Source organism: Solanum tuberosum, unplaced genomic scaffold (assembly GCF_000226075.1).
Source record: "Solanum tuberosum cultivar DM 1-3 516 R44 unplaced genomic scaffold, SolTub_3.0 scf00125, whole genome shotgun sequence".
Taxonomy (NCBI): Eukaryota; Viridiplantae; Streptophyta; class Magnoliopsida; order Solanales; family Solanaceae; genus Solanum; species Solanum tuberosum.
Genome location: NW_006239052.1, coordinates 282,000 through 295,135, shown reverse-complemented (window position 1 = coordinate 295,135; position 13,136 = coordinate 282,000). Strand labels below are relative to the sequence as shown.

Below are 13,136 nucleotides of genomic sequence, written 5' to 3'. Positions count from 1 at the left end.
GGACCATTCCGAATTCTAAGTTTTAAACTTGAAATAATATATTAAAAGATAAAAACTATGGACAAGTATAAGAAATATTTAAAAATTATATCAAAGTAAATATTTTTATGTATAAAATAAAATTTTAAAATTATATATATAAATTCGGGTTGGTTTGGCCTCGGGTTGGTTTTTTTTAGTTAAAACCAAACCAACCCAAATATAGTCGGGTTTTTTTTTTCAAAACCAAACCAAGTCAAACCAAACCACTAGTCGGGTTTTTTTTCCGGGTTGACTCGGTTTGCGGTTTAGTTCGGTTCTCGGTTCGGTTTTGTACACCCCTACCAAACATAAATAGAAAGTCTGAGAAGTTTTATTTTTTAATATTTGTTAAAAGTGAGTAATTTTTTTCCCGTCAAATATGTAACACATTTCATATCTAAAATTAACAAAAAAAAATTTTAAAAAAAAATCAACCAAAATATCAAAAGTCTCATCAAATACTACAAATATCATACCAAAAATAATACTACACACCAAGCGTAAATAGAAAAATACTCCAAAAATTACATCTTAAAACACCACACGCACCAAAATTACCAGAAACTGCGAAATTACAAATCCCCTTTATAAATTTTTTTGTCAATATCTATTAATTTAATCATATTAAATATTGAATAGAGAATAAAAATTGTGAGTTTTAATAAAGACACAATACATAAATATACCTTTTAGCTTGGTTTCAGCTGACATTTATGCCCTCCAATTTTGAGTGTGTACAAGATAGACACTTGAACTTATATAAAATTTACCAAATAGACACGTCCGTTTTATGTGGCATCCAACCTGACAATTTTCTTCTTAAACTCTAGTCGAGCACTAAAAATCTTCCAAAGGAAAGAAAAAGAAAGCTTTAGTATTAGTATGCATTTGTAGATTTCTGAAATTAAATAAATATATTATTAACAAATTGTTGAATTCCCTAAAACTAAAAACTAAAAAAACTTTATAAGAATGCCCTTGGTGCAAAAGGATTGCATATCTCTTATAATATTATTAGTATTAGTATTGTGCTTGAAATTTTGCATAAGATTGTACTGGACAGAAAACTAACACTCAATCCCTTCCAATTTAGATATCATTGTTTTGAAAAAGCATAATGTCATACTCTACTAATAATCATTAATTATTTTTTCTTTTAAATAACATAACTTGTTGTGTACCCTACAAGATTAAGCAGAGTAGTTACTAGTACCAAAAATACTAATTTTAAAAAATTATTTTTCTCGGGGTCTCTAATATGAGATGTATAACGTGATTATGCTTAATTAACTATAACTTGGTTAACTAGCTAGGTAGGACACTCGTCCTATTTTTCATAAATATAGTTAGAACTAACTATTCATATCATATTAAATTAAAAATAGCGGCCATCTAAAAAAAGCGAGATATTATATTGTATCTATACTTAGTTTAAACTATTTCAGAAGGGAATGCGTTAAAATATTTTGTTCTCGTTTATTAGTAAAATCTTTTGTCATATTTCAGATTTATATATTAGAAAAAAAAAGTTTTTTCTTTTTTGGACCTTTCTTTTTCCAATGTGACTAATCAAGAAAAGTATTTTCGAGGAATTACTGTTTCCTTTGCACGCACATGTTTATTCTTGTCGGGGTGAAGGTGAAGTATATACAGAACCCCCATCTTTTACACACTATTTATTCTTATCCACCATTTATAATACTTTAAATTATAAAAGCATGTACAAATGTTAAATGCATATAAAGAGATGGATACTTTGTATTTATTGATCTTTGAATAACATAATATACAAATTAAATAAGACTTTATTAGGTTTTAATTTGTTATGATATATATATATATATGTGTCAAAACAAAGTACTTTTTCAAAAATAACTTTTCTACTTCTATGAGGTTACGTTACATTCAATCTCCTTCTAACTCCATCTATAGAATTACATTCTTGTTGTTTCACAAAATATTTGTTTATTTTATAAAATCGACTTTTTAAGTTTGGTTTAGCAATAATGATTCTATAAAACAGTTGTATATTTTATTTTGTTGTATAATACAAAATAGATAATTGTAACTTTTAATTCAACTTTCTGTTAAAGAGTCGCTAAAGATTTTCATAGAGAATTGTAATTATAATACTATAAATTATTATTGCCGTTTCATTTTGAATATGCAAGAAATATAGTCACAAAATATGAAGAAATTAATGTGCAACTTTAAAGGGACAACAGTGTTGATGACATTAACTTTTTTGATGATTGCTCTGCAAAAGTATTGCATCGCTTTCTTTATAGTACTATATCTACTACTCATTATAATTATTTTTCATTTTATTCCATGTAAACTTCTAAGAACATGGCCTTGTTATCGAGTTTGTTTTTTTTTTTCTTCTAGCTTCTCATCCGATATTCGATAATTATATTGGAATTCAATTAAATCTAAATTCGCATAGAAATTTTTTATATTGAAAGTAAAACGCTCCCTAATAAAGACGATACCTTTTGTAACACTTTGAGCTTTTTGTTTACCTTATTTTAACTTTTTTTGGGTTAAAATAAAGTTACATACTTTCTTTATCCTAAAATAAGTACCATCACACATACACACATATACATACATATACATATTCTGAAATAAGTGTTTCTTAAAAATTTAAAATAGAAATTAATAATTTTTATCAACTATATCTTTATATTTCATTTATTTAATAGTAGTGGATTTTCAAAAATTATTTATTAAATATGTGTAAATCAGTAAGCTATACATCATATTTATTAATTTTTTTAATAAACATAGTTTTTATTAAGACAAAAAAAAGAAATAGTGATTATGTATCGTCCTTAAAAGATGAGATGAGGCTTTGTAAACTGAAGATAAAGCTATAATTGAATATCTATGACTTGTAATATAAGCATATACATAATCTTAACAACTCTGGCACATCATAAATAGCAATTGAGAAAAAAAAAGTTTTTCTGTTATAGCAATTGTCTTACTAGAATTAAATATGTTGAAAAAGGTTACTGTGCGTTTTATTAAAAATTGTAATTAAATAATTGAAGTAGGCCAATATGATAATTAAAATAAATATTTTATTATATCTTTAAGAATAATGAATCTAATGAAAGTAATATTTAAGAATAATGAATCTAATAGATTAAAAAAAATAAAAAAAAATAAAAAAAATCATGTTGATCCTTCGGGGTGGCCCGGTGGTTTGGGCTTTGGATTTCCATGTTGGAGGTCTCAAGTTCGAAACCTCTTGCCAGCGAAAGCAAGGGGTTTGTCTTCTGAGTCGAACTCGTCACACCGGACTTGCCTAGTGTGAGTTACCTAGTTTGCGAGCTATTGCATAGGAACGGAAAAAAAAATCATGTGGAGAAAATTCACGCGGCAGTGCCTTTCAGTGTTCACTCTCTTGAAATGTGATTGTGTCGGGAAAAAGATTATCAAATAGCCTTAAGTCATAATAAAAGGACCTTATGAATTATTAGTAGGTATTAGGTAATACTCCTTTCTTCTTATTTTACTTGACATTTTAAAATAAATTCATTTCAAGAAAATGATATTTTATTATAATTAAAAATAATTTTAATTTTAATTTTTTTTTATTAATAAAATAACTTATAATCACACAAATGTTAAAAATTTGTTTTAGCTATAAATTTTAAAAAAATTATTTTTCTTCTACGTATTTATATCAAATTAAACAGTGTCACATAAATTATGATGAATAATACTCCATAATAGACTTTCAAGTCACATCCATTACCTTTTTCTTATTTTAGGATTAGACTAAAATAAATAAATTATTATGGTAATGTGCATAGATGAAAGGACCGACTTTGAAATTATTGGGGGCTACAAAGGAAAGCTAGTGGTGGTGAGTCCTTTAACAATCCATTTTACCCTATTCTTCATTATTTGCATTTTTCAACCACGGATTTACTTCCAAGTGGCTTTCTTAAATGAACTCATCTTCTTTTCTTTTGTCTACTAAAATTGCACACATTTTAATCATTACCATCACTCTTCTTATAGTGGGGTATTATTCTAGGATGACTTAGTTGATTTGGTGGGTGCTCATCTATATGGATGATTCAAAATCAATCTTTTCTTCATGCCTTTTGAGTTGAATTTATCGCATAAAATTTACTTAGTGTTGTTTACATTTACTATGTGATTTATAAGCTATTATACTGTGAGATTTATCCAATGCACATAAAGTGTATGTTTTGTGGATTATTACATAGTGGGAGTTCACCCAATGCGCACAAAAGTGCTCATTTGAAGGACAAAGACTATGATAAAGATTGTAGCGGCTGCGATTCCAAAAGAAGAAAAAAACACGAAATTCAATAAACTATTTCAAAGATCAATATCTAACATAAGATGATATGGTTATGAATGCTTGACTTGGATAAAAGTTGTCTCCCATATCTACGTAGTAATGAGAAATCTTGTATGTAAAATACCTCGAAGACAATCAATCTGCATAAACATCCGTTTCATACAGTTAACATGACCGCCTTGTGCTCCAACTACATTTTAAGCGTAGATTGAATAGTCAAAAAAATAAATATTATTCCTCAAAATTGGTATACTTCCTAGGAACAAGTTCCCATTGCTGTTAGCCAACTGCAAGTGTCAATTTCAACTTCGTCTCCAACAAGTGAAAGTAGCTAAGAGTATCACCATATCCAGCATCTGCAACCTGCTATATCATTTAGTCCTTCAAACCATCGATCCCAGGAAGGATTTGCGGGACCATTTGTTCTGGAAAAAAATATCAAATAAATCAATAGAGGTGTCACAAAGACAATGGCATATTGCATAAAAGCAAAGAGTTTTCTTTACGCTGGTAGTAGTGGATCTGGCCGAGTTTCCACTTTGTTTAGCATTCTAAATAAAAGAAACATGTTAGATGGCCATAACATCAATGAGTAGACAATTAGTAAGTCATCTAAACTAGGATTGGTGTGTAGGTGCAAACAATTAACAAGAAAGGGCCTTGGGGATGCACAATCAGCTCCAGGCCACAACCCATCGGAGGCTGATCGTTGTCCCCAAGGCTTCACAAGAATCTACTAACATAGTCTTTCTCTACTTACTCCTTGCAAGCAGCTGATGCCTTCTCCAGTTTACCAAGCAGTTCTAGTTCTTCCTGCAAAAATCCAGTAATCAGATATAAGTAAATAAACTTATCAGTGAATAACAAGAAATATACCGTCCTCCTGATGTTGGCAAAAAGGAAACAAGCTGACCAACCACATACAGTTTTAAGCCTTTTCCTTGTGTTATAAACTTGGATACAAAGGTCAAATATTTGTGTAGCCAAAAGGCATATGTTCGACTTTTAGTAGATTTAAAGATATGTTGAAAGATCTACACCATTACATCAAGGTAGAACAGAGGTCCATGTAACATAGGATCAACAATATCTGGTTTAAAGGCCTCACAGACAACATCAGGTGATCAGGATTTGTGTTAGAAGACCCAATATAAACAATGCCATCGCAATTGCATGACATACAGAAGAGTATTTTGTACAGTAACTACACCAAGGTTCAGCAGAGGCAAAAAAAGTAGGTGTATTTCTTCCCATCTACCTAAACTTTGTGAGGCTGAATTACCTGATAACAATGCTAGTGCAGGAATGTTGGTACCCAGTCAAATAGTTGAGGTGCACGCAGTCTGGCACAAACATCATCATAAAAAATAATGGGCATTATAATGGACAAGAGCACAAGCTCAAAGTTCCATTGAACATAAAAATAGCTTAGAAAAGGATGGCAGATAAGGACCCTAGACGAGAAAGGCAACCTCAGAATGTCAATTAGTAGTCAATGAATAGCATATCTTGACTGCAGCATTTGATTTAAAGCTTTTTGCAACAAAACTATTTTATGGATATCCCTACATTATGCACCAGAATATATAGCAATTGATCTTTTCAGAGCATAGGCAAATTGAAAAAGGTTTAAGTACTACTGTCAACTTGTTACTCTTGTGACATTGGAGGCACCTAAACTATAGCCAAGAAATACTAACACAGCTAAGGGCAAATATTGGCCGGTCACCATTTGAGTACTTCTAACAAGTGGCTGAGAGTTAGCAAACAACCTTGACCTCTTGGCAGGAGGTTTGCTGTGACTAATACATCAATGACTGCGAAAGGAATGCTTAAGTCATCTCCTGGTGCTTGCAGAAATTTTCAGGTGCATCAATTCCTATGTTTGATCGGATACGGCCCATACAGGTGTGGATCGTCATGACTTCAACCTTAGGATTTGGCGACATGTACGGGTGCAAGGATCCGAGTTTAAATATTTCAAATTTCTAAAATAGAAATATTATAACTTTAAAGTTCTCACATACTAAATAAATTACTAAAGAAAACATCAAATGAAGGAAATGTAGACACCCAAATTCCAATATTTGCTCCGAACAATTCTATATTGTTCCTTTTGCGAGAGAGCAAAGTAGATTATAATGCATAAAAATTGATCTTTGGCAACTATGGTAGGTGGATTGCTTCTCTTAATGTTGTGAATCATTGAGTAGGTGCTCCAATTCTTTCACGACAAGGGAAGACGTTGGCGAAAGCAACACGTAAGCCATCCTTTGCAAAAGTGAAACCGAGATATCCTAATTTGTTGATCAAGGAAGAGACTCCTCATACATCATAGCCTCAATCACATGAGACTCAAAAAGAAATCCTTTATCATTAGAATTTCTAAAGTATTTGATCCTAGTCATAAAATCCTTTATCTTCATTAGGAACGAGTTATTAAATTCCATTGCTTCCACCTTGAACCCATGATTTATGATAACATATTCAACTAGTGAACATGTCATACAATGCAAACAGTATTACTCTTGTTTCACATAACCATAAGAAATACTCCCTTCATTTCAATTTGTTTGCCTTACTTTCCTTATTAATTTGTGTAAAAAAGAATGTCTCTTTCACTGTTTTTGAAAACTCTTCAATTCTAGTTTTCCAATTGACAAGTTTACCTCTCCTATGTGGTTTGCGAGCTATTGCATAGGAGCGGGGGTTTTACCCTGTGCGCACCCAAAAGGGTAGCGACTGCGGGTTTCCCTTGTCATAAAAAAAAAAAAAAAAAAATAAAAATTGACAAGTTTAAGACCACAAGACTAAACAACATTTTAGTACATTCTACATATCTTTAGTTTAAGACCACAAGATTCAAAAGTTTTCTTTATTTTCTTAAACTTCGTATTAAGCCAAAATCAAACAAACAAATTGATATGGAGGGACTACTTCAATTGTATACAAAAGAAATCTCATCAGCCAGTAATGAGATTCTTTCTTTTGTGTGCAAAGATAATTATATTCACTAGCTAAATCATTGTGCCTGCCATAAGTATAGGACAATCAAGATTCGCACCTCTAAGCATGGGTACAATTAGTTCTACAAACTTCAGAAATTAAAAAGGTGAGGGTACACGTGCAACCATTAACTTCGGGTGCAAGAAGGATCATATATTGGTTTGTGCACCATTAAACACAAAGGCTAATTTAGTGCACTGGTTTGGCGAGTGCAGCAAGTTTGGAACTATGAACCACAATGTGTAAACTGATATAAATTGTTTTGTGTTAATTGATCTTATTCAATTTATATTTATACATTAATTGGGGTTTATGTGTGTCTAACAACACTTTTCCACGCTTCGACTAACATGCATCCCCCCTCTGGTGGTGCCCTCTTCATCTTCAAATCTTAGGTTCTCCTCTGCCTCCCTCTATGAACACGAGTTCTTGTGTTTAAAAAGCATTGGGTTTTGTTGATAAATCCCTAGTGGCAAGTACGCCATATATCAAAGCTCTAAATAGACCTCTATGCGAGATGAGAAACATAATCAATACTCAAAAGATTGCAATTTTGATTTTAAAATTGAAAGCATTTCCTCATTGACAATGCAACTGAAGCGCTGGGAAGGCTTGCACATTTTCAGCAAAAAACTTTTCAATGTTGTTGGGAGGCAGTGAGGGTTATATTTTTGCTAGTTCCCATGGCAAATGCAGATAGAAATTAATAAGGAGAGTGAAAGAGAGAACCTGTAAGAAGCGAATTTGTTGGTCAAGTCGCTTCAATTCAGCCAAAATCCGATGCTTTCCCCTTTTATCATTCGATTCCACTTGCTCCGATTGCATCTCTCTTTCTCTGCCAAACACCCTAACAATCAATTTTTATCAACTAAAACTCTGGCCATAACTGAGCCGTTAGGAAACCAGAGATTCGTTGAAGGGGACATTGGGGAAGTAGGAAAAGCAGCGAACTTTTGGGTTTTCCACTGGAAAATTAAAGCTGAAAAAGAAATGATTTATTTGAATACGTGTCTCTATTTGTTCGACTCGTGTGAAATGTCATGCTTCTATTTTTTTTATTTATTATAAATTTAAGTATTTATTTGTACATAATTACAATTAGAGAGCGTAAATATAAATTAAAAAAGACAAAATGATGTGTTATGCCATATTTTTATCTTTTCTCAGTTTCCACCTAGCGGTAGCGGTGTCAACCAGGCAGTGCTCGTGAACCGGGATTTGACAGTCTCAATTGTGTAACAAGTGACTCGTGAAATAACAACATACCTGTGCTCCTTCTCCTACTTCATTCAAACGCCAAACCTAAATTTAATTAAAGGGAAAAAGTACAAATATACCCTTAACTATCGTAAATGATATGCAGATATTCTTTGTCATATTTTTAAAATATTAGTGTCTCTGTCATCCAAAAATTAGAACATATATACTCTTTATACTAACGTACATACATGTGCCATAATCTTATCCATCGACCCGATATTTATTAAATATTGGATCGACGAATAAGATTGCGCCACGTATCCCTATTTAGTCTTTCGTTAGAGTGAAGGGCATATATGCTCTAGTTTTTGGACAGTAAATGCATAAATGTCCCAAAAGTATAACGGAGAATATCTATATACTTTTATGATAGTTTAGGGTATATTTGTGTTTTTTCCCTTAATTAAATGCACCAATAAAACTAGTCACATGAGTAATACATATCCCTAGTGTTTTCTTAATAACCTCACCTCTCTTCTTTTTTTGATTAAATATATTGTTTCAATTTATTTATTAAGACTTTATATATCTAGTAAAATTTTAAAAAGGTTAGAGTGTATGTAGATTTTATCACTATCTCCTTAGAGAGGTTATATTTGAAAGATTTTTGACTTAAGTGCAGCAATATCAGGTATAAAAAAGGAAAGATTTTAACGTTAAAAAATATAACAATTAATAGGAGAAGTTGTGCAAAGCCTAAAAAAAAAGAATAGCAATAGCCGAGACACAATAAACACATATGTGAAGATAAATATCAAAAACTAATATTAACCAGAGTATCACTAGTACAACGACAAACACCAAACAAGTATGAACCTTCGAAAGCAAAGTTTAGAATCTTAGCAGAAGTATTTCTTTACTAGCTATTCTTATATGAATTACCATTTCGCTCGTCAGTGAAGTCAAATTCTAAGCCGACATTATCAAGGAGAAAATTTAAATACTTTAATACTAAATAATTTCGTGCCATATATGGATATCTTCAAAATTATTAGTAATATTTATGTTTTCCTCCTATACGTGTGTATAACATCAACAAGGAGTTAAATATACATTTTATTGAACACGTTAGCTTTAAAAGAAAATATACTCATCATATGCTACTTGAAAATTTAGACCCTTCAAATAATTTACGCAATAATACAAGAATGATATGTTGTACTTTTAAGAGAAATATCAGAACAATAGGGTCCCCGTTATAATAGTGCAACCAAACGAAACATAAACAAAGGAATATCATTTATAAGAAAATATTAATATTATATTTGAACATTTGACTAGTGAATATTTAAAAAAATGCGTCTATTTAAAGTTTATAATGATCCTAAACATCTAGGACATGGTTATGCTTCGAATTTTTTTATTTTAAACAAAATATCTAGTGGTTAAGGAATTTCCTCAAGTGTGATATCATTCTCTATTTATTATTGATGTGTCATTATGATAAGTTGCTATTAATTATATTTCATATTGTTTGATGTAGTTGCCTCAATCGGTCATGTTACATTTATTATAGTTTAGTTTCTATTGTTTTTATCCAAGATTTTACTTTTTTTTTAATTTATTAGAGTTTCAATTCTCAAATTAGTTCTTGGTTGATTTTTTTGTTATGTATTGATTGTTTTCTTATTAAGTGTTTGTTTGTTCTTATCTTTAAATATTTCTTTAAAATAGTTTATTTATTATTCTTCCAGTGCTGTAGTAATTAGCTTAGACATTACAAATTAAATGGCCAATGAGAAAATTTCCCCGTCGGTTTTGAAGGCCTCCTCATTTTAGAAAATGGAAATTTACTTCATGCTTATATTCTTTATATGTTAAAATTGGCCGATGAAGAAATTACCATCGATTTCCAAGGCTTTCCATGTTAATAAGACGGATGTTTATTTTTAAGTTATTGTTTAATTCATTTATTTTTAGTCATATTTATTTGGTATTAACACTTTTACTAAGTGTCATTACAGGTACCCGGAGTTGCTTCCCATTGAAGCTAATCGAATGGAATTCGAATTATATTTTTATTCGTTATTGTGTATATTATCGATGTTAGGCAAACCTTAGGCCGTTTATTATATTATTGTTTTATTTTATTACTTGTGTATATTGTATGATTGTTATACTCGTATACTACTTTATCTCCTCCTCAATTTGAAAAAAAATAAAAATCAGCCGGAACCCACAGTTATGGATTTCGAAGGATGCCTAACACCTTCCCTTTGAAATAACTTGAACCTCTTACCTAGAATCTCTTGGTTTCGTAGATCATTTAATTGATTTCCTAGTTTTTCCTAAAATTAGGTGGCGATTCTTTTAAAATTAATTTAATTGTTCATTTTTTGAGTCACCGCGACGTTTCTCCTTATTTGAATAAAGTGGGGATGTAAACAGAATGACGATTCTGCTGGGGATATAGAGGTTCTAATCATTATGAGTTCATTTTTTCAAATTGAGGAAACTTTTCTTTGATTGTGTTATATCTTGTATATTTTGTTGATTATTTGTGTATCGTACTTGTTATTTATTCATTATTTGTTTAATTGTATATATATTAACATTGCATCATGACATAATTTCTGCCATTTGACCTTTTTTATTTCTTACTTAAAGGACAATTATGCGGGCCGCAGTAGTTCATTATCCAAATTGTTTATTGGGGTACCCTGACGAATGTAGTTGGCTACTGGATGGTCAACGATCGCTAACTTCCCCAGCCTAAGTTGTCCACTTGGGTAACCGGTGCACTTCAAATAAAGCCCACTGTTAGTCAACTAGAGTAGAGCGAAACAAAAACTCTGATTTAGCGCATTAACCTAAGATGACCAAACACCCCAAGCGTGTTGGGCCAATTAGAAAGACGACCTTGAGTCCAAAATGACCTTCGGCCTAAATGGATGATCATGATTGTGTGTTTAAATTTGAAGGATGTATACGTCATTTGACAATTCATTGTCTATAGGGGTTGTGGTTTATCTTAATAGCTTACTCTAGTCGAAGAAGAAACTCCACAAGCTCTCATTCCATCTAAAGGTGTTGACATTCGTAGATGAGAAAAAAAAGGTCCTTTCACGAACACTTAGTTTATGATTGTACCCTTACATGAGACTAATTATTTGTATCGATTTTTCCTCAGTTTGTAACCCTATTTGATTTATGGGAAAAAAGACAAATATACCCCCGAACTATCATAAATGGTATCTAAATATCCTCCGTTATACTTTTAGGACACTGATGCCCTTACCGTTTAATTTTTGGTATGTATATATCCTTTTAATTAACAGAGGGACACGTGTCTCAATCATAAAAGCATTAGTAAGGGCATTAGATTGAGATAAAAGGATAAAAATAAAGAGGCTTACCCATTTGCTGGAATTGACAGTGTTGTGTTGTTGATTTGAACTAGTGAGTGAGTTCATTGACTGTTAAATCTTGAAGCTCAAAGTTTCCAAGTGGTCCTTCCGGCAGTGCTCGCTTGCTGTTGTTGACCGGTTTGGAGTGAAACCTAGTGGTTTTGGGTCGGAGATGATTGCTTGGAGCTCGATAGTTTTACCCAGAAAAGGAGGGTATTTGGGTCGTGGGTCTTCGGACTGGTTTCTGGTTGATTTGGGGGTTTGGTTGGCTAGCTTTCGGTCAGAGTAAAAAAGTTTGTTGGTTGTGTGAGCTTGTCAGAGAAGAGGGAGAACAGTGAGGGTGTTGTCACTGGTAGCAGCGGGCTTCTGGTGGTTTTGTGGTGAGCTCGTTTGGAGCTTATTTCAGAAAATGTGGCGAATGGAGATAGGATTTTGGGGTCTGGAAAAAATGGAGAAACAGGGAGGCAGTGGTGGTGTGAGCTGGTGGTTTGTTGCTTGTCGAAGCTTTGAGCAGAGGCGCTGGTTTACTAAAATACCTGCAAAATGAAGTGAATCGCCAAAGAAAAAAGGGATGGGGTCTGGTGGTTGTTCGGGGTTTCACCGGAGATGATTCCTCCATTGAGCTGCTGGCCGGTGGAGATGGTGATGCGAACTGATGGAGAAGAAGGCTAGATGGTTGTTTGGTGAGGTGTGGTTTGGCAGTGAGGTTTGGAGGTGGAAGTTCAATGGAACTTGGAGTTGTTTTGGTTGTTGTTTAGCCGGTGTTGATGTTCGCCGGAAATGGAAAAAGGAAACGGGGTTTTGGGTTGCCGAATTCTGGGGTGGTGGTGATCGGAAAATAGTGAAGAGTGAAACCCTTTGTGAATAAAAATCTGTAATCCTAATTTAAAAATATTTTCACCACCCCTAACTTAATCACTAAGAAATAGTTTATATAGAAAAATCGAAAACCATCGGTAGGATGAATGAAAAAAGATGATCCATCGGTAATATTTTGAATGTATGTCCATCGGTAGGACGAATAAAAATTCTTTCAATGCAAGTCTCCTCCGACTTGAACGTGGAATAGATAGGGTGCACATCCTTCACCTCCGAATAAATGCGACTTAAATGCAAATATCTTTCAACGCAAGTTTCCACCGACTTGAACGTTGAAA

The 13,136-nt window shown here is 32.4% G+C and overlaps 1 protein-coding gene across 2 annotated transcripts; it reads right to left on the bottom strand.

Moving 5' to 3' along the window:
• Positions 1-4,349: 4,349 nt before the first annotated feature.
• LOC102584954 (guanine nucleotide-binding protein subunit gamma 2-like) lies at positions 4,350-8,345 on the bottom strand. 2 transcript variants are annotated; one of them, XM_006350594.2, is made up of 4 exons: positions 8,102-8,345; positions 5,127-5,179; positions 4,873-4,917; positions 4,350-4,791 (listed from the first exon to the last, which is right to left on the bottom strand). In XM_006350594.2, the coding sequence occupies exons 1-4, from the start codon at positions 8,195-8,197 to the stop codon at positions 4,707-4,709; spliced, it is 279 nt and encodes a 92-aa protein (XP_006350656.1). In that variant the 5' UTR covers positions 8,198-8,345; the 3' UTR covers positions 4,350-4,706. The 2 variants fall into 2 exon arrangements, with proteins under 2 accessions (XP_006350656.1, XP_006350657.1); XM_006350595.2 differs by lacking the exon at positions 4,873-4,917.
• Positions 8,346-13,136: the final 4,791 nt, after the last annotated feature.

Coding starts and splice junctions, on each gene's coding strand:
- LOC102584954 (XM_006350594.2), bottom strand. CDS start 8,197: ATGCAATCGGAGCAAGTGGAATCGAATGATAAAAGGGGAAAGCATCGG. Junction 5,180..8,101: donor AACAAATTCGCTTCTTACAG/GTTCTCTCTTTC, acceptor GGATTTTTGCAG/GAAGAACTAGAACTGCTTGG. Junction 4,792..4,872: donor CCAGATCCACTACTACCAGC/GTAAAGAAAACT, acceptor ATTTTTTTCCAG/AACAAATGGTCCCGCAAATC.